Below are 22167 nucleotides of genomic sequence, written 5' to 3'. Positions count from 1 at the left end.
AGACGAAAACGCAGCTTATCTGGCACACCCCTCTGCTACATATCGAAGATATCTCTTTTATTATCAGAGAATAAACCTAAAAATTATCGTCCCGATCCCTGAAAACTACCGAATTAAGCGGACTTCGTTTTTTTTTTTTCGAGACGGCTGAGATTTATGCTTAGGGGGACGGAAAAGAGAAGCAAAGTACGATTGTTCGCGCGCGCGCGCGCGCTATTATACGCGGAAGATATTAAGTAAAATTATACGCGCTACATCGCTCACAAAATCGAGGAAGGAGAGCTTCGACACCGCCGTACGTACACACGACGGTTGCAATAAATACGGCAGATATTCGGAAATGAAATGCTGCATTTAAATCCGTTCGTCGGTATTTAAAAGCGAAGTATATCATCCTCCGGAACATAATCCGCGCGCCGCGAGCGCAGGTCACGCGAAACGAAACGCTTATGAATTCTCGAAGAGTACGTTTATTTCCCGTCGCTTATAAATATGCATGCCACTGTAGTTCGCGGCGCGGAACCGCCGACTGTTCTCTCTTCCTCTTTTTTTCCGGCCTTCTTTTTTTTTCGTTCATTCCCGTGCCGACCGACCGCTGATTGAAAGCATACCCCCGTCGTTGCTGTTTCAGCTGCGCGAGTACACCCTGACCGAATCGTATCACGAAGACGACGTCGAAGTGGAATTCGTCAGCAACGACAATCTGCAAGCGAACAGCGAGGCTCCCAGAGGAATCGATCCGTTTAGGGACCTAAACGAGGCCATAGCCGAGGAACGGAGAGAAATGGACACCCAGAGATACAGGTAGGTTTCTCCGCTACCGAAAACCCAACACGCCGGCCTTTTTCATCCGTCCATCCCTCTCCTCCTCCATCCCCATCCGCCTCCTCCAAACTTTTTACCTCGTATTTCCCGCGCAGTCGGGAGTGAAGAAAGTCGCGTTTCGCGGCGCTGCTCGGCGGCCGGACACGAAAATCAAAGAGCTCCCATTTCCTGCCTATTTTATCACGCACCTGCGTTTTCGACCGGATTTATTCGATTATGCCGGACAAGTCGAGCGTGAAATTTTGGGGAAGAAATTGAGAGGGGATTTTAATAGTCTTCCTCACCGAGAATCGCCGCGAATGCAACGGAGCCAAACCCTCCACACGCGAATGCGATCAAATATTTCTCACGGAGCGGTCACACGACCGCACGTGTTTCGCTCGTTCTCCTCTTGTGTACCTTCCTGAAATATCTACGCGTTCAATTGAGAAGGGATAGGAGATAACAGTATCTCATAAATCCACGCTTAATAAGACCGAGGGTCCGAGAAAAATCCCGAGGTTCGAGTCAGCTCGTTAAGCCTAGCTGGTACCTGGTACTTTCTGCAAGTTTTAGTTCCTCCGGGACATCACCCGAGGTGAGGCTTTTAAGCCCGGGATGTGGAACGATAGATAGTAAAGGCCTTTTGCGGCGAGAGAAAGAGAGAGAGAAAGAGAAAAGAAAAAGAAGAAGAGAGAAGAAGCAGAGAGAAAGAGAAGGGAACAAAGGTAGAATAAGATCGCATCAATGACGAGTATGTATTCAATGGACGCGGCTGCGTCAAATGTGTTTCATCCCGGAAAAGCGATGATGGCTCGACAACGTTCGCATATTGGCATCGAATTTGGGAAATGTTGCGTCATTGATCGTCTGAGAAAGCAGTCCGCGCGCGCGACTACCCCCCGTCTCTCGCTTTTCTTCCCGGGAGAAAATCGAGAAGAAAAGGCGCGCGTCGAGAATCGTGCAATTCTCGCAATAGGATAATGCAGAATGCAAAACGTCGAGTCACCTTTCTCGCGGCGAGGCTCGGAGCGAGCGGCGAATACTTAAAGCGCTCGAGAGCAACGCGCCACTCGCTGCGTCGTGAGATATCTGTCGAGAGTGACTCCATATGCGCGCGTGGGCAAAATACCTACGAAAGGGGAGCTCCCGATGCCCCGATACCGATTCTGAATAGTTCAGTCAGCTAGCTCGGTGAAGCCATTTCAAATATTGGGTCAGTCAAAGAAATACTCGGTTCGATTTTCAATTCGTGTCGTCGCATTCGTGCGATACAGGTGAAATTTCTCATAATGTTCTGTCATTAGAACGTTGGCGAAGGACACGCAACGAGGACAATTACTCGGTTGATGGATAATTCGTTTCTATTGGAGATGCAACAAAGTCAAGTTCGACCTGAAAATCGGAGCGAACTTTATGACAGGTTCAACACGTTCTGGCCCAACCGTATTAACTACATGAATAAGTTGAGATAATTCGAATCTAAAAATGCAAAAAGGGAGGGAAACGAACGGTCGTGAGATACTTAACGTCTCGACACGTAACGTACGGTAACGCGAAAGTAACGCATTTCCCAAAGATCACGATGGACTTTCGAAAAAGTTCCACCTTCGACCGCCGTGCACTTTGCAACTCGTTCGCGACACGTGTTCGCTGGAACTTTTTTCCCTTCCGATCGCCGATACCATCGTCCGGCCAAGTACCGATCTTTTCTTCCGGGATACCCGCGCGTTTCTCTTACTTTATGAAATGCCCTGTATACGCTCGACGAGAGATCCGTCCAACCTTTCACTCTCTTTTATAGCACGGGCTCGAATCGCTCTTCTTTGCCTTCCGCCGGCGCCACCTCTTCATACCCTTACGAGATTCCTCGCTCCTACGTCCCTCTAACACCCTCTCGCTCTATTTCTCTCTTTAACTTTTACGACGGTGCCGCGAGCGACTCGCATGAAGATCCCCGGGTTTTCTTCCCACGGATGCCGCACGGTCGCCTGCGTTCGGCGGAAAAATCGCCGGGCTAGCTTCTGTGACATTTGACAACTCTATGTGACGTTCGCGCGATAATAGAGCGAGCGGAAGTTCATACACGTCCCGGGGAAAAAAAGCCGCTCGTATGAAAGACACGACTCTTCACTCGCTCCCCGATAAACGTCCCTCTTTTGTCCCTCAAATTAACCCCGATGAAATTGTCTATTCTTTATTCCCAATGCACACCGCGGGTGAATCACCGTGAGCGCCGCCGTTCGCTCCAATTGCGCGGAAATAAAAGTTTAAGGGGGATTTATGGGAATGTTTTAAGAGACCGCTTCTGCACACACAGAGCTAATATAAAACGCGTCCGTGTTTCCGGAGAATCCGAAAGAAAACTTTCCGTTCAGGANGGGGGGGGGGGGGAGAGCAAAGTCGTAAAGTAGTAAACGGCCGTAGTAATCTCGCGTTGCCGATATGGACACGAAATTCGCGCACGGCTTACCGACTCGCCGACTTCAACAACGCGATTCCACCGATAACCAATATTCGCCTGATAAAAGGAAAAACTAAACTCAAATCCAGATTAATCTTAATGACTTTTATAACTTCTACCCTCCCTGGGTTGAAACTGCAGAAATGTTACCTGAAATCAATCGTGCACGACTTTCGGACTCGGAATGACATAACGTGTTTACCCGCGCCGAAATAATATGTTCCATTAATGTTTTGCGAGGCGGCTCTTCAGAAAACGCGCAGTCACGGTGCGGATAAAAAAAAAACCATGAAATCCGCGTATGACCATGGTGCGCCGGCGGAGGACTAATTGTCGACTGTTAACACGGGAACGTATATTGTACGCACAACGAGGAGAGTAATATTCTTTTTGTTTATGAGCGAGGGAAAAACCGGGCCGAAGTCACAAATGCAATTTATTTCGAAACGCAACTAGTCAGATTGGCGCGACCGACATTGAATACCAATAACGATATTACTGCCCGTGGCTGTCGAGCGTCTGATGCACGTCGGTGTGTCGACCCGGCAAACACACGGCAACTTATTACTTCGATATAATACCGCACCGCCTGTACGACCATCTTCTCACGTCCGCGACCGTCTTCTTGTACCGGCGAATGCACCGGGGACGGCGCGCCGCGCTTTGAGAGCCGCGCTTTGAAGTTATTCGAGGTCGACCGCGGGACCGGGCGACTTTTATCATAATGAACGTTGAATTAACGGATACTTCCATTAACTTGGACGACAGTACGGGAAATGAGCATTTGCGCGCACATCGACTCGATCGAATTTGTCTCGATGTAAAAGCTGTGCCGTTGAAATCGTTACTGTCGTAATTATTAACCCTTTGCACTCGAGGGCTCCGGAGCGGAGCCACTTAAAATTTGTCTTCAAACTCGAGGGTTCCGCTATGGAGACAATGCAAATAACTTTCAGTTCATAACATAAGGACAAAGACAAATCGTAAAATTATTGTGTATAGGATATTCCGCTCTTACTATTTGAGTTTGAAGAGTTTCAAGACAAATTTTAAATGGCTCCGCTCCGGAGCCCTCGAGTGCAAAGGGTTAAACAATGATATACAACTTACGGTGTCGCTTGCCAAAATTCACCGAAATTAAATCACGTATAAATTTCTTATTAGACTGTAGAAACGAAGCAAGACCAACGATACGTCAATCGTAAGAGACCCTTCGCAATCACGCGCGCTCCCGCGCTAAGAAACCAGTTTGGTCCTTATAAACAGAAATTGCGTTTCCTTCCGAACCAAGAACATGTTTGGTTGCCTATTTTCAGATTGATCCAACCGAATTGATTTCTCAATGCGCGACAGGGAAAGAATAAATAACGCCTTTAAAAGCGCTTGATATAAATTTCGTAGCGAAACGCGTAATGGACGCGCGCCGCGCCATAAATACCTATCTCTCGCGTTTAAGGCACAATTGAAGCTCCCATAAATTCAATGTTTCCAACCGGCGTAAAATTCCGCCATCTTATCTCGCATCCGCAACACATTTGGCGGGCGTTCTCAATGCGGCACGTTCTGTGCGCGTATACCTATATGCACGCGCCCCGAATATTATTTATCTTTCCTGCGTTGAGAGAAGTCGGCGAGCCCGCGCGCCGTAAAAATGGCGCGGCGTGACGCTTTCAAGAGTCGAAACGGACTTCCCGCCTCGCGAGCCCGGCGTGCATAGCCGGGATGCACATACGTTTGACACTCGATGGCTGATTACGATATCACCTTCCGCGGCCGTCCCGCGACAATTTCTGCCGCGATACGGTAGCCGGTGCGTCCGGTTCGCCGTAATATCCGGCCGGAGCCCCGACGTTATGTCAAGGCCGACGGAAAACATCGACGTCGTCGACACGCGCGGCCATGCACGTATACGCGCGGGGAGCGGCCTGAAAATAACGTTATAACGCGCTGCTCCCTGCTATATTGCCTACCACATTTTATACTTGTTTTACTTCTCTCCCGCCGTATGGCGGACGTGCCAGGGATGGCGCGACGCGACGGTAAGAAGATTTTCATGACCTCCAATTTCGATCGAGCTGTCCGACGAAATTGGGAAAATAAAGGGGATATTTTCTCGAGAGTCTCTGATCGAGAGAGAGAGAGGGAGGAGGGGGAGGGGAGGGAGGAGGCGGTTGCGCGAAATATTACAGACGGCGGGCAAATATTTGCGCGCACCCGGGAGAGAAAAAAGGAAGATCCTCGCGCGTGGGCTCGGCGCGTAGTAGGAGCGAATCCGAAGGGGATGGAAGACGTGCCGGTGTTAAAGACGTCTCGATTCAATCGCGCGAGACGAGAACGCACTTCGAAACGCACGTGGAACGTCGGATGAAAAGAATCCGATAACCCTCGAATAGTAAAGTTCATGCAGTCACATGTGTAACAAAGTAGGTCCCCGATCGGTAGAAGTATTTTGCAGATTTTCCGGCTAATTTTCTTCGACTTAGAAGCACACCCCAATTAATTTCTAATCGGGATTAGGATTATGGATCCGACCGGGTCCGACCCAAACTTTGTTATACGAGAGTTAACATGTGCGTCAAAAATTCACCGACGCATTAACGAACGCGTTCCGAAGAGATTGTACGCATCGAGCCGAATCAGTAGCCAAAACGAACGACGAGAGCACACCTTCCGGATGTGCCACCCTTCGAATTCGGTTGTATCGGTCGTTTCGAGCATCCGTGATGTATCAACGACCACGCCGTCGTGTGTGCCTCTTATCATCGGGTCGCGGCTGTAATCGCGCTCCCGACGTCGAAACGCCGCGTACCTTCCGCTCGATCACCGTCGCCGTATCCCGCGGCAGAAATCGCATTTGTATCGCGTTCCCGGCTCAATCTTACCCGGCGAGATCCGAGACGACGAAGCTCTCTGTCTCTCTTTCTCTCTCTCTCGAACGGAGAAACGACGGAAGGGTGAAGCTCGCGATACGAGCTACCCTTTGTATTCTCGCTCGGCACCTTTCCTCGTAGCCCCTTTTATCGCTGCGTAATAAACATCTCCAGCGGCGCGTTAACCGACGCTTTCGCCGATCAGAGCCATTGCATAAGATCGCCGTCTCTCGAGGGCGACGATCGAATCGATACGCACACACAACTTGCCGATCGCACACGCGCCCGCTCATAGGCCGCTCGTATCCTTATCCATCCAATATCCGGCCGGTGCGCCCACCGAGATCGATAAAGCTTACGTTCGATGACACTCGAGATCGATCTGTAACCTCCGTTCCTCCCCCCCCCCTCCCCCCGTCCTTCTGCCCCCGTGCCGGGTAGCCAATCTCTTCGGAACGTTACCGCAGATTCGATTCCATTCGACGCTATCTGGCCACTCGGCAAGGAGCGATCGTCGTTTCTGGTAATTGCTATTGTGCCTTCGAGGCTGCTGCCGCCTCTCTAGCCATGCTACACTGCCCCACTTTGGAGCAACGTACGACGAAAGCCCCGATCTTTCTATTTTCCTGCTCTTCGTCTTAACAGATTAAATCTTATGACCGGTCATTTCCTAGTCCGGGACCTTGTCGGGGTCGGGGTTTCCGAACGGGACAACACGAGACCGCGGTAGCGATATATCTCATTACCGAGTGGCCATCGAACTGATTTGTTAGAGGGATGTAGTCAGAAGCTAACCTCGCGTGGGGGGCAATAACCTTGTTGTGATCGGATGAAGAAAATTGTATATCGTCGGTGCTCTCTCCGATACGCCCGATATCGCCGATTAGAAATATCGTGGAAGCGACATTTCATTATTACAACGAAACGATAATTCCGTATTATTAAGGAGCCGCGCATTGTTCCACCGAAATGGCGAGTAATTAAGCAGTGACAACGTTTTCATGGAATGAACTTTCACACGATATTTCTACGGCAATGTGATCATTGTTCGTGACTGCATCATGAATATGTTTCTATTATTGCAGCGGTTATTTCTATTATTATCGGGTATCATCAGGTCTACGTTGACTGATATGGATGAGTTCCTGGGCGAACGAAAGAACGATGGTGGAATATAGGTGGAATGTAGGAAATGGCGGCAAGACTCAATGGACTCTCGTGTCAAGGAAGGTTATTATGGTAACGACGTGACGGAATCCTACGAGCGATTCCGATTCACGCGAAGATCCATTTTGAACACACCGACGCGCGCGCACACCGGCGTCTAACTGCGAATGACCGTGAATTAGAGATAAAGGCTGAACTGGACGGGGAACGGTGTGCGTTCGGATTTAGCTTGGAATTTTTTCGCCGCGCACAAAGCGACATATTTTGCGCTCTTTGACACGGCGAATAACGCGACAGTCGCGTTACATTCCGTCGAATGTAATTCGCGACTGTTTCAATAAAAAGTCCTATTAACGGAACACACGGCGCACTTTTTCGTCATCGTCGGCGCGCTATGAAAAATAGGACGGGCAATGCGTATCCATAAAATTGCATATAATGAATAGTTCCCGGCTCTACAAATTTATTGAAGGCGCGGAGAGATGGAATAAAGTAATAAACCGAAAATAAAAACGATCCGCCGCCGCCGCGTTTCCATGCGGATCAATTTTGAATGAGGACCATTAAAACGCGCAAGTACACATTGACGAGAAAAATAAAGAATGCGCTGCGCCACGCCCGCGCATTGTCTCCGACGCCGGAAATATTTCGCGTCGATTGCAGCGCGACGTTTTGCAGCAGCGTGTTGAAAATGCGTCGGGAAACGCGTCGATGTTGCAGCGCGGAGCCAAATTGTGCATACTTGAATTCCAGCTATCCAGAACGATCGAACCGGGCCGGGTCAAGTGCTGTAAAAGCTCGCCTTCGAGAAGCGAAATCTTCGAATGGGGCCGACGATTTTCTGTCAAACACCTGCCAAGTTTCATCGAGCACGGCGGAAGCAATGTTAAAACGCGACAGTTGCCGCGTGTGGAACGGTGTGGGTGAACGGTTATCACAGAGCGAGGCACGGAGGTCGAGGAAGAAACGCGCGCCGATGCATTATAAAGTCAATGCATAAAGCGACGTATCGATTCTAATGGAAATATCCGCTTCGCCTTTCGCATGTTATTTTTATCATCGTCCTCTCGCGCGACGAAGCGGCACAATTGTTATCACTACTCGTAATCCAAGAATTCCGATGTCACACCGAAGTTATCAGAAATCCTAGTGTCGTATACGGAATAATTGCCGTCGAATGTCAACACAGGTTCGAAAATAAAATCGGTCACGCGCGAGTGACGAATCCGTGTCTTTTTTTTTTCTTTTTTCATTCAAAGATGACCGAAATCGATCTCGGCGTGATCGACCGCGTCGAGAGGTTCAAGGATCGTGAGCGATCTACTTGCGTTCAGTGCGGCAATACCGTGCGCGACAACGAATTGCCGCGAATTCGATAACGCAAAACTCGAGCGCGAGTCGCGTGCCCCCCGCACGATCGTAAAGTTAATTACCGTAGAATGATGGTTGGCCGCGCGCGTCACAAGAAGCACACTAGCGACCGTGTAAATCCCCATCGCCGTAAAGTAATAGCGCCATTTGTGAACTAGCATACCGCGCGTTCCAATGAATTTACTGCGATAGAGGAGTACGTGTAACAAGAAGTAACTATAACGAACGACGTGCTAGGCAGTATCGCACCCCGTTCGCNNNCCCCCCCCGTCTGCCGTCGCCTGCGTGTTTGCCGGACGAAGAGAGAGACAGACAGAGAAAGAGAGAGAGAGAGAGATGAGGAGGGGAGTCAGTCGCGTATACACGGCAATCGTAATGTGCGCGCCCGGTAATTTATTTCCCGTCGCCGGTAATTTATTTTGCACGCGCGCATTTTTCAGCGCGGCACGCGAGCCCGAAGAAATTAAAGTAAAATTCGCTCACCCAAGACGCTCGTTTCGGGCCGAGATAGTCCGCCCTCCCGCGGATCTTAATTTATCAGTGCCAATGGCGCGCTAAAATATCCACGACGATATTGCAGCGAGTAACTCCGTCTCTCTCTCTCTCTCTCTTTCCCCCTCTCCCTGATGATACAACAGGACTAGACGTGTATCGCGCAACGGTGCAACGTCCTGGAAACATTTTTTCATATCTCGCACGAGCTGTATGATAATCCGCGCGAGCCATGCCGCGGAAACAGCTTGCATAATCCAAAATGTAAATGCTATTACTGCCGTACCGTTGGAAAATCTCCGCCATAGTTCGCACTCATATTGAACGATATCCTGAATCTCTTTAAACGCATACGGGAATCCGAACAATTTTTCTCTCGAATTCTAATTATCTTTGGACTCTCCCGCATTATAAGACGCGATCGTGTACAGAGTGTCTCTGACGCACCATCTGTCGTGCATACTTTCGATTTAAATTAATGCGAACAAAAAAACCCAGTACTATTTTGCAAACAACCATGCCAAATTTTGAGTTATAAATTATCGAATATAGTCATGTATGGACATAGTCATGCATCGTAACATGCGGAAACTTAAAACTTTAACAGCATAAACAATTTGAATCGCTCTAGCAAAGCTCTTCTTGCGGAGTTATGTTACAACTAATTTTGTTACTGAAGGTAATCATTATTTTCCGTATGTATCTAGAGAAAGAAAACAGTATACATTGAACCTTGAACCCTCTTCGCTAGATGCAACCGCCGCCGTGTACTTGTAGATTAAGTCATTCTGAAGCAAAAAGCTTTTTTTGTTCACATTGACCTAAACTACAAATATATGACTTGGATGAGACAACTTGCGTCAGATACTTCGTATACATCGAACAAGCTGTCGTTGAGTGATCAATCGCCAGACGAGCGTCAAGTAACGAAAACATGAAATCGTTCACTTCTCGCGATATTCCTCCGCGTCTCCGCGTTCCCTTGAAAATTCGCAACGCGCCACGGTATATCATACGTAGCTAAAAACACCCGCATTGACGAAGAGAGCTTATAGAATAATGCATATTATGCATATCGCGAACAAATGCGTAACGAGAACGCTGCGGTATAATGGAGCTAAAATCCGAGACCAACAGCGAGGTGTATACATTAACGCTTAAAGTCAGACCGCCCTCTCGCCACCCCCTTCGGCAAATGCGGGCGCATTACCGCGTAGTTAATTCACCGGTGTCCATTGTGTGTATCGCGTTCTCCATCGCGTATTAAGTCCGTCCCTGTGAAATTCAAACGAGTGAGGTAAAATAAATCACCGGCCGGCCGGCCGGACCCAGCGTCAAGCTGACGGATCAAAAGCGAGAGCGGCGGACTTTATGGCCGATGGCGATGATATTATCGTCATTGTTTATTAACAATAGCCTGTCGCACTCGAAACGGTCGGAAATACATATAAGCAATACGACGTAAGCAATACGATGCGATATACGTTTTTCCCTGCGTGCCGAAATAAAATGATCCGCAGGTCTCGCAGGTTTAACAAGCCGCAATAAGTTTCGCGATAACGGCGCACTTCGGCCTGCGTTATTTTGGGCCTGAGACGACGGTAACAAATATTGCCTCCCCGTCCGTAGAATGGAGATCAATACGGAACGCGCGACGAGCGGATCGTATATTACCGGGCGGAAAACGGAGATTGATATAAACATTTGAGTATATTATCATTTTTACAAACGGCTATGAGCCGTTGAAAAAGTCAGGCGAAGTAGAACAGGTAAGGAGAAATTAAAATTGTCAAAGTAGAACAAGAACGAAAATTCTGACTCGTGAAGCGTATTTCTTTTTGTATGAAAGATTTAAAATAAAATTTAAGAAAGACTGCTCCTTGCTAGGTCTGACCAGACGAAAAGATGCGATTGAAGTTTGGAGCGATTTTCGAACGAAGATTAAACAATACTTTTTTCGAGTTTAACCTAAGTAAAAGAATCAAAATATGCAAAAAAGAATAAAATTGTGTCGATATAAGCATACATAGACAAGAAAAACGCAAAAGATAGTGTGCGTGCGAACGTTCGCACAAATTAGAATTTCTGTAGAGAACATCGGTAACGAACAAATGACAGCAGTTTTACACTTCGCGAAACGACGCACGTTAAAACAAGAAAATAATTTATTGAAAACGAGTGCCCGGAAGATCTCCATAATCAACAATGTTCGAGCGCGCGCGAATATAAAAATTTCTACCGACGATCTCGGCGCTCTCGTTTTCAACAAACTATTTTTCTCTATGTTCCACACGTGACTAAGATTGAAACTTGGCGCGTACGTACGTAAGTATGGCACTTTAACTTAGACACTTTATTGCCCAACTTATCCAACTTATGAGGCAGCGTTTGTTGAATTTTCTCGAGACAAGGACTGTGCAGTAACGTGCACGTAAGAAGCCACTTTTAAGATTACTCGCTATTATGAAGCAAAGGGTAACAACGTTCGAAAGGCAATTTCCTGCGATATTTCTCCCCACGTCCCATAACTATACCGATTATTGCCGGTGACTATATACTGTTTACCCTACTTCGCCAAACTTCCTGCGGACGAGCGACGCGACCATAATCGACGGAGACGACGTCATTACGCGGACCCAGGAGGGCGCAGCGGAGGATCGATTCGTGTCGCCGATTAGTTCCGAGCGTCGTTCGATTTCCTACGGTAAAATTCCGCGAGTCGTTAGAGAAACGCCTCGGGAATAACGATCGATTCGAACGACTGTTGACATTCGGTCTGCACGGTCGAACGAGCAGTTCGGCAGCGCTCGCGGAGTTAAAACGATGGGTTTTCCGTTTCCAATCAGGCAGTAAGTTTTGCGGCGAGCGAGCAAAGTTCGCGCATTCGTTTAGGTTTTTCGGTTGACAGCCGCCGAGGAGTAATGGTAGGTCAGTTTAATTAAAAAGTTATGCCCGACCCACACATATACACACACATATATATATATATATATATACACACACACGTAGAAGGTCGGTTCTTAGCGGCGGCCAGCCGCGAAGCACGGAACTTCCTGGAGGAATATTAAAGCCGAGGAGGAAAAAAAGTAAGCTCGAGCCGGATCTGCATACATGCAAATTATCATGCGGAAAATACGATTATGCTAAACGAGCCGCCGCCGCGCCGTCGTATTTTTAATACCGATGAGCACTCTATCGGCGTTAAACGCGATTCAAATTAAGAGCGACACGAGGATTAAAGAATAAACGAAATATCATCGTACGCGTGAACGATCAACAATCTCGCGTAGCCTTGATGAGACAAGCATATTTCGCGCAACTCGTACGTTCGATGACTCGGGGGATACGCGCGAAGCAGGTAGGACGAAGTAATTTTATCTTATTTGTTTGTCCGCAGCACACCGCGCGCACACAGGGAAGTCTGTAATCAGCGGATAACCACGATAATTAGACAATTCCGGCTTCGTAACCGCGCCCAGACTCGCGCGCCGATTGCATATGCATTACCCGTACATATTGCAAAGCGCAATTGCTTAATTGGGTCACAAATTACAATCGGTATTTGTAATTGCCTTAATTAAGCACAATTTTCTAATCGATTGCGTCTGAAATTGCAAATTTTGACCGTAAATCGTTACAGTAATTAAATCGCAAGCGTCACGGACGACGATGCGTCCCTATGCGGTAGCATCCGGCGATCACATCGAGTAAACACTCCCGATGAAACGACGTCTCGCTGCGCGCAAATACATGAAGAGCGAATTTTCCACGGCTGACAAAATCGTGGAAGAGTGGGAAAGTGCTGAGAGCGAGCGGAGAGAACGAGAGAGAGAGAGAGAGAAAGAGAGAAGCGAAGCGCGGTGAATAAGTTTTCCTCGCGTGAAACGCAAGTTTCGGTAGGCCGCCCCGTCCACAACCCCTTACTTCTCTTATGTGCACCACATGCCAACCGTAAATCAATTCTCGAAATTGTTTTCGCGCGCCTGCACGCCTCCGCTCGCTAAACTCGATTCGTCGGAGTGCACAAAGCGACGAAAACTACTGGCGTAAGAGACGGTTCATAACGAATACCAGGGCGAATATTTAGGAAGAGATCGTCTAATCGGAGTAATAGTCTGAATACGCTACCGAACGAGCCGTGAATCTACACGCGCGCATACGAAGCGCGAGAGAGCGCTGCTCTCGCTCTCTCTCTCTCTCTCTGTTAAATGATATAATCACGCTAAAAGGGCAATAATATATTACATATAATATTATTACCGCATGTTATACTCTAGCATCCATTTAATATGCCATCGTTCGTCAGCATTTATCGCTCGATTACAGTATATTAATTTACGTTACCTTTACGAACTTAATTATGAATAAGTCGACCTAGAGAGTTATTAACTGGGATACGATTCTACCATCCACCGCTCTCGCAACCTTTTCACCTCGGCCCCTATTTATTCCGAGCATTAATTGCGGTGATTTTTCGCCAAGGCCGGACGTTAACGCATTAATACAACATGTCGCCGCTGAGTATACGCAGCGCGATGTTAAAACGCGCGGGGCGCGGATTTATCTGACCATTTGGCCATCGCGATTGGACGGTAAGTTGTAACAATACCACGACCTGCGTGGCGCCGGTCGGGGCACTAAATTAATTCGTCGACGGATCGAGTGGGCGCGAGCCCATTTTTGCTATTTGCGAATTCGCGAATTTTACCCGCCCGGGAATAATTAATTTTCAACTTCGCTCTGAGAGCGGGCGCGACCCGCTCGCGAGCATTATCCCCCCCCCACGGCTGTACAAGTAATACGTACATGTTTAGCAAATGGCGTCCGACAAGTTCAGCGCGCCGCTAATACCTGGCCGGTTCCATTTAGTAATTGCTACCTAACGTGCTCGTCCAACTTATTACTGTCTAGGCGCTGTCTACACCGTGGCGTTTCGCTGCCGCAGCGGCCAGCTGCATGTATATTCATCGAGTATTGATTGCGAGTGTATGGAATGGACAGTAATGGAAATTTCGCCGATTTCGCGTTAAACCATCGGACACCGTCAGAGACCGTCAAAACACGCGCGCGGGAACAACGACAATTATAGCCGTATAATATTAACATGATAATTGATATCAATGCAAGTAATCACAAAAGGAACGAGGTAAGCTACGCCGTGCGAAAGTATCGGCGCGCGTGTAACGGTTTATCACTTTGTCATTTATTCCCACTTATTCGTGCAAAAGTGTCCTTTCGTAAATGAAACGCCAATTTCCACCGTACAAAGTTGCTTGTAAAGGCTTTAAAAGCAATTAATCACTTTCCTCGCAACATGAAATTCGAAACCGAAAAGTGCCGCATTAATTTATTCATATTAGTTGAGTGGAGTTATAAAGTGGATTATAATATTGTAGGTTTGGGATTAAAAGAATTCATTTCAGCGTGTGAAAGGTTGGCTCACGCGCGGTAGGTCGAAGATACTATTCCGGTGTGTGCGTCGTCACATGCTAAACATTTATATCCCCTCACATTAATTTAAACAGTATATAACACTACAACAGTCGCGAGTAGGTTCTTACTGGCCAGTCTTTCCTTGATTTTTTTAGTAACCGACAGAATTTGTATAAATATAAGGTTTAATAATCTTTTTCTCGGAAAATATATAATATCTCTCTCTCACATCCAAAGAAAATTTTCGACACTGGTAAAAGTTAATATATTAAACGTGAGAAAAAAATATTTTAGTATCACCAAAGTTATGATCACAACTCACTGCCAATGTCTCGAAATTCTGCTTGCAGATACTGGAGTACGACCGGAAGCGGTCAGCAATACGTGACTGACGTTCCGCGGGATAACAAGGCGGCGATCATCAACAGCATTGCCTCATCGTATGCACTACAGAGGCCGAGGTTCCCCGTGACAACGGTGTCCCCTAATGCGAAAGTCACCGACGACAAAATGCGATACATCTATCAGGGGAAGTTCGACTGGCCGTATTATCAGACGTACAGGCAATCGGCAGAGGCGCAGAAGGCGCAAATCTTCGAGGACATCCAGAGGAAGATGGCGAACGCGTCGAGCGTGTCGAGTATGGGTTATTCGTTCGTAAACACGACCAACTTGGCGGACCAGCGCCAACACCGACTCAGAATGAAGCATCACGGGTTGGCATCCAAGGGCAAGCGAGTTAGAACACGTGAGTGCGAATAATAAAGATCTACTTTGACGATATTGACACTTTTCAACTTCTCCCCTGAACCTTTAATTCTACAAACTGAATTTGAATGCTACTTTCAACAAGCTATTTTATATATTTTGACGATAAAAAAGCGAAAACAGAAATTGAAGACATCATCAGGATCAAAGTAGGGGATATATTATATTATATTAGAATTGAAGCTGAATCTATTTTGCTATTTTAGCTCCTACTGCTATCTAGCTCTCTGTTGCAGAATTAAAGGTTTAACATAGAGCTAAAATTTCGACTCGGCGTCCGATCTTAATTTTTATTGGTTCCTCTTCGATTTATCCGCGTAGCGATATTCCTATCGCGACATTATTCGCAAAATTTCTCCTTACTCGGCAACACAATAGCTGCATTCTTTCGGTTACATTTGGTCATATTGGTTATATTGAAATAAATTTATATCATTGGCCTTTTTGCTAATTTGGGCAAATGTCACTTGCAGCGCCTGTATTGTAGTAACAACTATATCATGCTATATCACAAATGATATCTCTCATGATAACGGATTTTTTAATCGCGTGGACCAGAATGTGCCGAGAGAGGCAAGCGACCAGGAAGCGAGACACTATATCGCTGCGATACGATCAATAACCGCCACCCAATGGTTACCGCTAATCCGGCGAAGAATGATTACGGACATAATTCAAAATGTTTTCGATCCTTCGCTTTTGCTATCTAGTCGAGCCTCTAATTAACTCTTTAAACGACACGGCGCCGGAAGGACCGAACAAACCCCCGCCGCAGTTTTTCATTGACGGCAGCTAATGCGAAAGCCGAGCGCTTTCAATAGCCATATTTCCCGCGTAAATGATCAAAGCGCGCTTCCACATTTTCCTCGCGCTCTTTCTCTGTCCTTTCCTTCCTTCCTCTCTTTCTCTCTTTCTGCCGCATCCTCTCCTATCTCTCGTATTCGCTTGTCCACTCTGCACTTTCTGTCTCGCATTTGCCCGCCGTTCCGGTTTCCATGAAATGTTGACTCAATCCTTTCCTTGTCTAACAGCGTATGAACCTCTCGCGTACGTTCAACAACGCATGATAAGCGTTACCGTTAGTTATCGCAACGTGATGGTCAATTTCTTTTCTCCATCATTAATGAACAACACGGCAATCCAATATAAGTATATGATTCCAACGATTAATGACGAGGAAGATAGGAATAAAATGGTTTCCGCCTCGATCTGATATTCATACCGTCATTGTATACCTCAAAGAAGCAATTCGCGCTTATCCCGAAATCGGATCGTTTCCCCTCCGCCGATAGATAACGGAATCGGTCTTGCTCAAAATTCAACATGGGAACGTCGTTTGTTGCGGATCCTCGGATTCCGACCGAATTAAATCTCACGGCGCAATTAAGTCTCGAATTAAATTCTTAAGCTCCGCGCGCTCGCGCCTTCATGAGAGAAAGAGAGAGAGAGGAAGGGAGCCGTTAAAGCGAGGCTTTAAAACTGAAGCCAAGAGACCTCCTCTATTTCCATCGCGGCCACCTATCCCGCAGATTACAGTCACATATCTACTCCGGGAATTCCCGTGCACGTAGCGAGATTAGACGTGGACCCGTGGAGAGTCCTTTCGAGCGGAATAATTGCATTCGTGATTCCAGGTGCACCCAGAGATTGCAAGGTCGGCGAATGGGGTCCGTGGAGCGCGTGCAGTCGCAGCTGCGGGGTAGGCGAGACCCAGAGGACGCGGAAGGTCACGATAAAGCCCCGTCGAGGCGGCGCACCCTGTCCGCCGCTGAAGGAGACCAAGTGGTGCGGCAGCGTCAACCCGTGCTCGGAAAGCAAACCGATCATAGACTACCATTGGTAGTCGTCGTCCGCGTCGGACCCCTTCCACGAACACGTGTACCAAAGTGACTCGCTCGCGGGCGAAAGGTCGAGCGGGCAGACGGTAATTTTCGGCGAGACGAGCGAGGAGCGCGACCGGAAGATACGCCGCGCCGCGACGAGGATGATTAACGGCGACGGGACGCGACCGGTGAGGGAGGATCGTGCGACGAGAAATAACACGAGTATCTTTTGTATCGAGAGTCGGATCTCACGATGATCGAACAACGCGCACACGGGAAAAAAGAATTAACTCCCCCAGCCAAAAACTAGCTGTCCATACGATACAACTGAAATTTAGTTATCAGAGTTACCTAGTTTCTAGCTGTGAGAGCCGATTCTTATGGCTATAGTCGTACACAGCTATGTCACTATAATCGTACACGGAAAAAAAGAATTAGCCCCCTCAGCTAAGAACTAGAGCTAGTGACTAAGTTTCAGTTGTATTATATGGACAGCTAGTTTTTAGCTGCAAGAGCTAATTCTTTTTTTCCACGTATTTACGGGGGAGACTTATGCGCGAAATCCGTTTTGGACGATCTGTGATCCGCGACAGGACTCGAAACGAAGTCCCGTCTAATTTGAAGCACCAGTGTGACTGAAATGTAAGATGACGTTATAGAAGAAGAATCTCGCGTTACATTATAATTGTACACAGAGGAGTGAAAATTACATGCGACAGTGAGCGGCAGCGCGCGATTGTACCTTCCTCGTTAATATCTTATTGTCAGATCTGTCATCTTGCGGTTTATCATCAGTAATTTAGGTACGTTCATACATGATAATCTAATGAGAGTGTATTACGGATGAAAATTGGAAGATTGCACTTTGCGAACGAGGCTGCAAAACATGACGAACTGTGTACGTAATTATCGAAAAGTTTCACGTTGCAATGAGATTTCCCACCTAAGTTTCATCGCCAATCACAGATCGTCCAGAGTGAGTTTCAAGAGGCATTTCGCATAGCTTGACAATATATATTACACTCGAGAAACTTCGTAAAAAAAATATCGCGGACTTTTAAGATAAATGAACTAATAATTAACACAGCGACCATTGGCAACGGACGATGAGATGCATTTTCTCGCAGGCAACTAAAATAATAATCATGCGCGAATGACACGCCGATATAACAAATAAACTCGTTGTAATTGAGTCTTGCTAAATAGCGGCTGTGATAAAGATGAGGTTGAACAGAATCGCGCATTCAAATACGCCGTTCTGTAATATTTACGATCGCGATCTGATATTTCCAACCGCCGTGTAATTTCGCGACGAGAGAGCAGCGAAACATTATCATTCGGCGATTTTACCCTGCTCGTTTATATCCATCGACGTTTGATGTCACGCTCACATCGCAGTACACCTATGCGCACATCTCGCTCCAGACTCCGAGCATTGAAAACACAAAGATTACCAAAGAGAAATCCAAATAGCTGCCACGCATTGTATCGCGTTTCCACGCGTATGACTAAAATGCGTTTGAGGCTCAATTTTCACTCGTCCGAACGTTTGGATGTCCGGCTCGATTTCGACTCTTTTTTTTTCCTATTTTTTGTTTTCAAAGTAATTGAACAATCGACGCTTGTTTGCTGAATTTGTTGTTACCGAAATCACCATAAAAAAAAAGGTAAAAGAGTGAGGGAGAGAAACACGCAGCGCAGATGCCAAACATATCTGTCTGGAATGCATCTATCCCTCGCTGTAATGCGAACTGAATGAGAAAAAGAAAAATAGTGCGAGCTTTATCTTTAAACTCGTGAAAAAAAAAACTATTCAACCGGAAATAACAACAGGCGACGCTCTACGACGGGTGAAAAAAGAATGATCTAGTCATATCGAGACACGTCTCTCGCGCGCGCAATCGCCAAAGAGATTTGGATTAATTTCTATACGTTAGTTCGATGAAAAAATCGCCGTCCGAAATTAAATTAATCCTCGACTTCTGCTCGCGTCAAAAGCGGGTTTAACGATCGCCCGGGACGAGGTAATAACACGTCTCGGCTTTTGCACGCGATCGAAAGAAGAAATGAACCTTTGTATAATTGGAAAATTGGCTCGACTTTCCGGAAGAAAAACGTTAGGTGCAATTAAGCTGACAGTTTAATCGCCGTACAAATGACGGACCGCGGTGTGATCGGCGAACTGCACGGTCAGGTGCGAGGAAATTCCTCGGCGAAACTTAACCATCGCGTGCAACATCGAAGTCTGGCCGAGATTAAGCCGACATTCCCGAACGTACGTTACTTAAAGCGAAGTTTTTATCGGACCGCTATTCTCCGCCGCGAAACGATCGCGGAGGCGCGAGAGTCGCAATAGCGTACGTAAGAGAACACCGTCGGAATCTCGTGGATTGGATGATAAACTTTCTTCGCTCTTATTAACATCGTTACTAGCCTCGTGTTTCTTTTACGCGCCGATTGAAACTGTCAATTCCTAATTATACATATTGCCATTACGATGTAAACTTTAGATAGTAGGGACGAAATTTAGCAGAGTCCTTGCGCACAATACAAGTCACTAACGAAGTTAATGATGCAATTAGCATTTTAACGAGAGATATTCTGATTCAGATATTTATATATATTTTTTTAATCTCTTTCCGTTTTATAATCTTTATCTCGATATGGGAAAAGCAGGAAGATTCTGAGCTCTCTCTCTCTCTCTCTCTCTCTCTCTCTCTCTCTCTCTCTCCCTCTCTTTCTCTCTCTCTCTTTTTCTCTCTGTCTGTAACTTTCGTTTTTTACTGTTTTTGGCACTGTTCCCAAAAATTAACTCGAGAAGATTCGAAACGTCATGCCAATGGTCGAAGAAATCGAAATACTTCCCGCGCGGAGAATGTAAGTTCGGCGTACGCCGAACGTATCGGATAAACGTCAGGACAATTTCCAGCGCGCGACGCGCGCTCGCATAGAATCCTGGACAAGATCTCGCGTAGGTGTTTTTGCATAGCGTCTCCTCGCTCGACGACGCCGAAAGATACCAGAGAATAGAGAAGGAACCTATGAAGCGGGTTTCGCAAACGTTTTTTCTCCACTGTCACCGAGAGGACTGCGTCTCTCTTTCTCTGTCCCTCCTCTTTTTCTCTCGTTCCTTTTCTTTCTGTCCTTATCTCTTTCACTCTTTCACTTCTTCACTCTCACCCTCACTCTTTTTCACTCTCTCCTCCCTCTCTCTCTCTCTCTCTCTTTCTCTCTCTCGTGGCGTGGTAGGGAAATTTTTACAAAAATATCATCAGGTACGTCTTAGGTGAGTGTATTATATCTTAGGCATAAATTTAACGATAATAATTAACAACTAACGTCTAATTGTAATTCGTTAATTATTAGGCCCGTATTATCGCGACGCGGAGTTCCGCGTTGTTCTCGTTGGGGGAGGAACGCGAAGGTGTAGTTTGTGAGAGTGAAACGTCGGAAGGGGATGAATATGCAGGTGCAACGCTGAATTCCGTATGCGACGCATGTTGACGCACGGCTTGTCCTTCACGTATAGCGTCTACCGTACAGCCGCTGTTCTCGTCGAACGCTTGACGCTGAATGCGCTCGGCGCAATCGTCACACTTAACACGATCAATTAAATTAAATTAAAGTCATTAAAAAAAAGAAAGTAGCGATAATTTCTCTAATATAAAGGAATAGCGTATGTGAACGTGAAGAGCATTCAATTGGTACATACATGCCACGAGAGTTACGCACGGTCGCACCCAGCGCCAAACGCCCGGCGAGAACAGAGGACTGCATAGCTAAAGTATTACACAACTGTACAAGTTTTCATCTCCGAAACGAAAGGGATTGGTTTGCGATTTCGTGGATGGATATGAAGGACGCGTGAGCTCTGTTCTGCCGGTCTGCTGAGCGCCGCCATGATAAAATATCGTGTAAATTTTGGAAATCGATTTCGCGCGTGATGTAATAATAATTTATGCGCCGCGCCGGCTCTCGCGCGGAACTCGCGAAATGAGCGCGCCGCCGGCCGCGAAGAAGAACGGTATGCGCGCGAACGTGGCGCATTCCGTGTACGCGCAAATTCGCGTGCCACCGCATAGTAATATCTACGTTTGTTCATCGTGCCGTAAACAGAAATGAAAGGCCAATCTTCGCGGTGGTAATGAGTAAATATGAGGAGAGCTCGATTGCGCGTGAACAATTTTAAAAACGCGAACTACTGCGCGGTTCCGTCACGTATCTCCTCCCTCGCCCCGAAATCCCCACTTCCCCTCCGCCCCGAAACTCCATTATCGCGTGTATTAATTCATAAATAATATTAATACAAACTTATGAAGAAAATAGCGCGTCCGCGTGCACGTGTTACGCGCGGAGAAACGCTCATAAAGAGTTGGACAATACTCGCATAGAGTAAGACGGTATATCCTTTTTATACAAACGCAATTTCTGCTCGTGCTAAGATCTTTTTTTAATCTCCCAACTGTGCGAGTCACGATCTTCTTAATAATAGGTATAAAAAAAAAAGAGCGACAGATATAGGAACGTACGGGATGTATTAGCTGCAGGATTTTCCGGTTCAGATTTTCGGTATGCCAAAACGAGAGGACCGCCCTCGAGATTTTCTCCACAAAAGAATCGACTCTGAATTCGCCGAAGGATCCCATCTCGTTAAAATTACGCTCGAGAGTTCAGGCGTGCACTTTATAAGAGAGATGCACCGTTCTGCGCTCTCTCTCTCTCTCTCTCTCTCTCTCGCCTATCCCTCAAGCACGAATATATATAAGACATGTATACAGGAAACACGCGGCGGGGGTAATCTTAATTACGGCGGTACTTATGGTCTCTCTTTCTCTCTCTCTTCTTCACTCACTCACTCACTCACTCACTCTCTCGCTCTCTTTCTCTCGTATTACGTTAAAACCTGATCGCCCGCGATAATTAGTGGTTGATCTTCGCCAGACAGAATCCCTTGAAAGCCGTCGTTGGCGGGAGA

General features: G+C 46.9%; 1 protein-coding gene across 1 annotated transcript in view; it reads left to right on the top strand.

Moving 5' to 3' along the window:
* The window catches only part of LOC106741795 (spondin-2), a 213955-nt gene extending 193597 nt beyond the window's left edge, over window positions 1–20358 (top strand). Inside the window, exons 5-7 of the mRNA XM_014614117.1 lie at window positions 632–804; window positions 14952–15349; window positions 17004–20358. Coding sequence (XP_014469603.1) covers window positions 632–804; window positions 14952–15349; window positions 17004–17212 — 780 coding nt within the window. The 3' untranslated portion in view covers window positions 17213–20358. The remainder of the gene's footprint in view (window positions 1–631; window positions 805–14951; window positions 15350–17003) is intronic.
* Window positions 20359–22167: the final 1809 nt, after the last annotated feature.

The sequence above is a fragment of the Dinoponera quadriceps genome, unplaced genomic scaffold (assembly GCF_001313825.1).
Source record: "Dinoponera quadriceps isolate SergipeBrazil2010 unplaced genomic scaffold, ASM131382v1 scaffold533, whole genome shotgun sequence".
Classification (NCBI taxonomy): domain Eukaryota; kingdom Metazoa; phylum Arthropoda; class Insecta; order Hymenoptera; family Formicidae; genus Dinoponera; species Dinoponera quadriceps.
The sequence above is the reverse complement of the archived record's forward strand: the minus strand, read 5'-3'. Positions and strand labels throughout refer to the sequence as shown.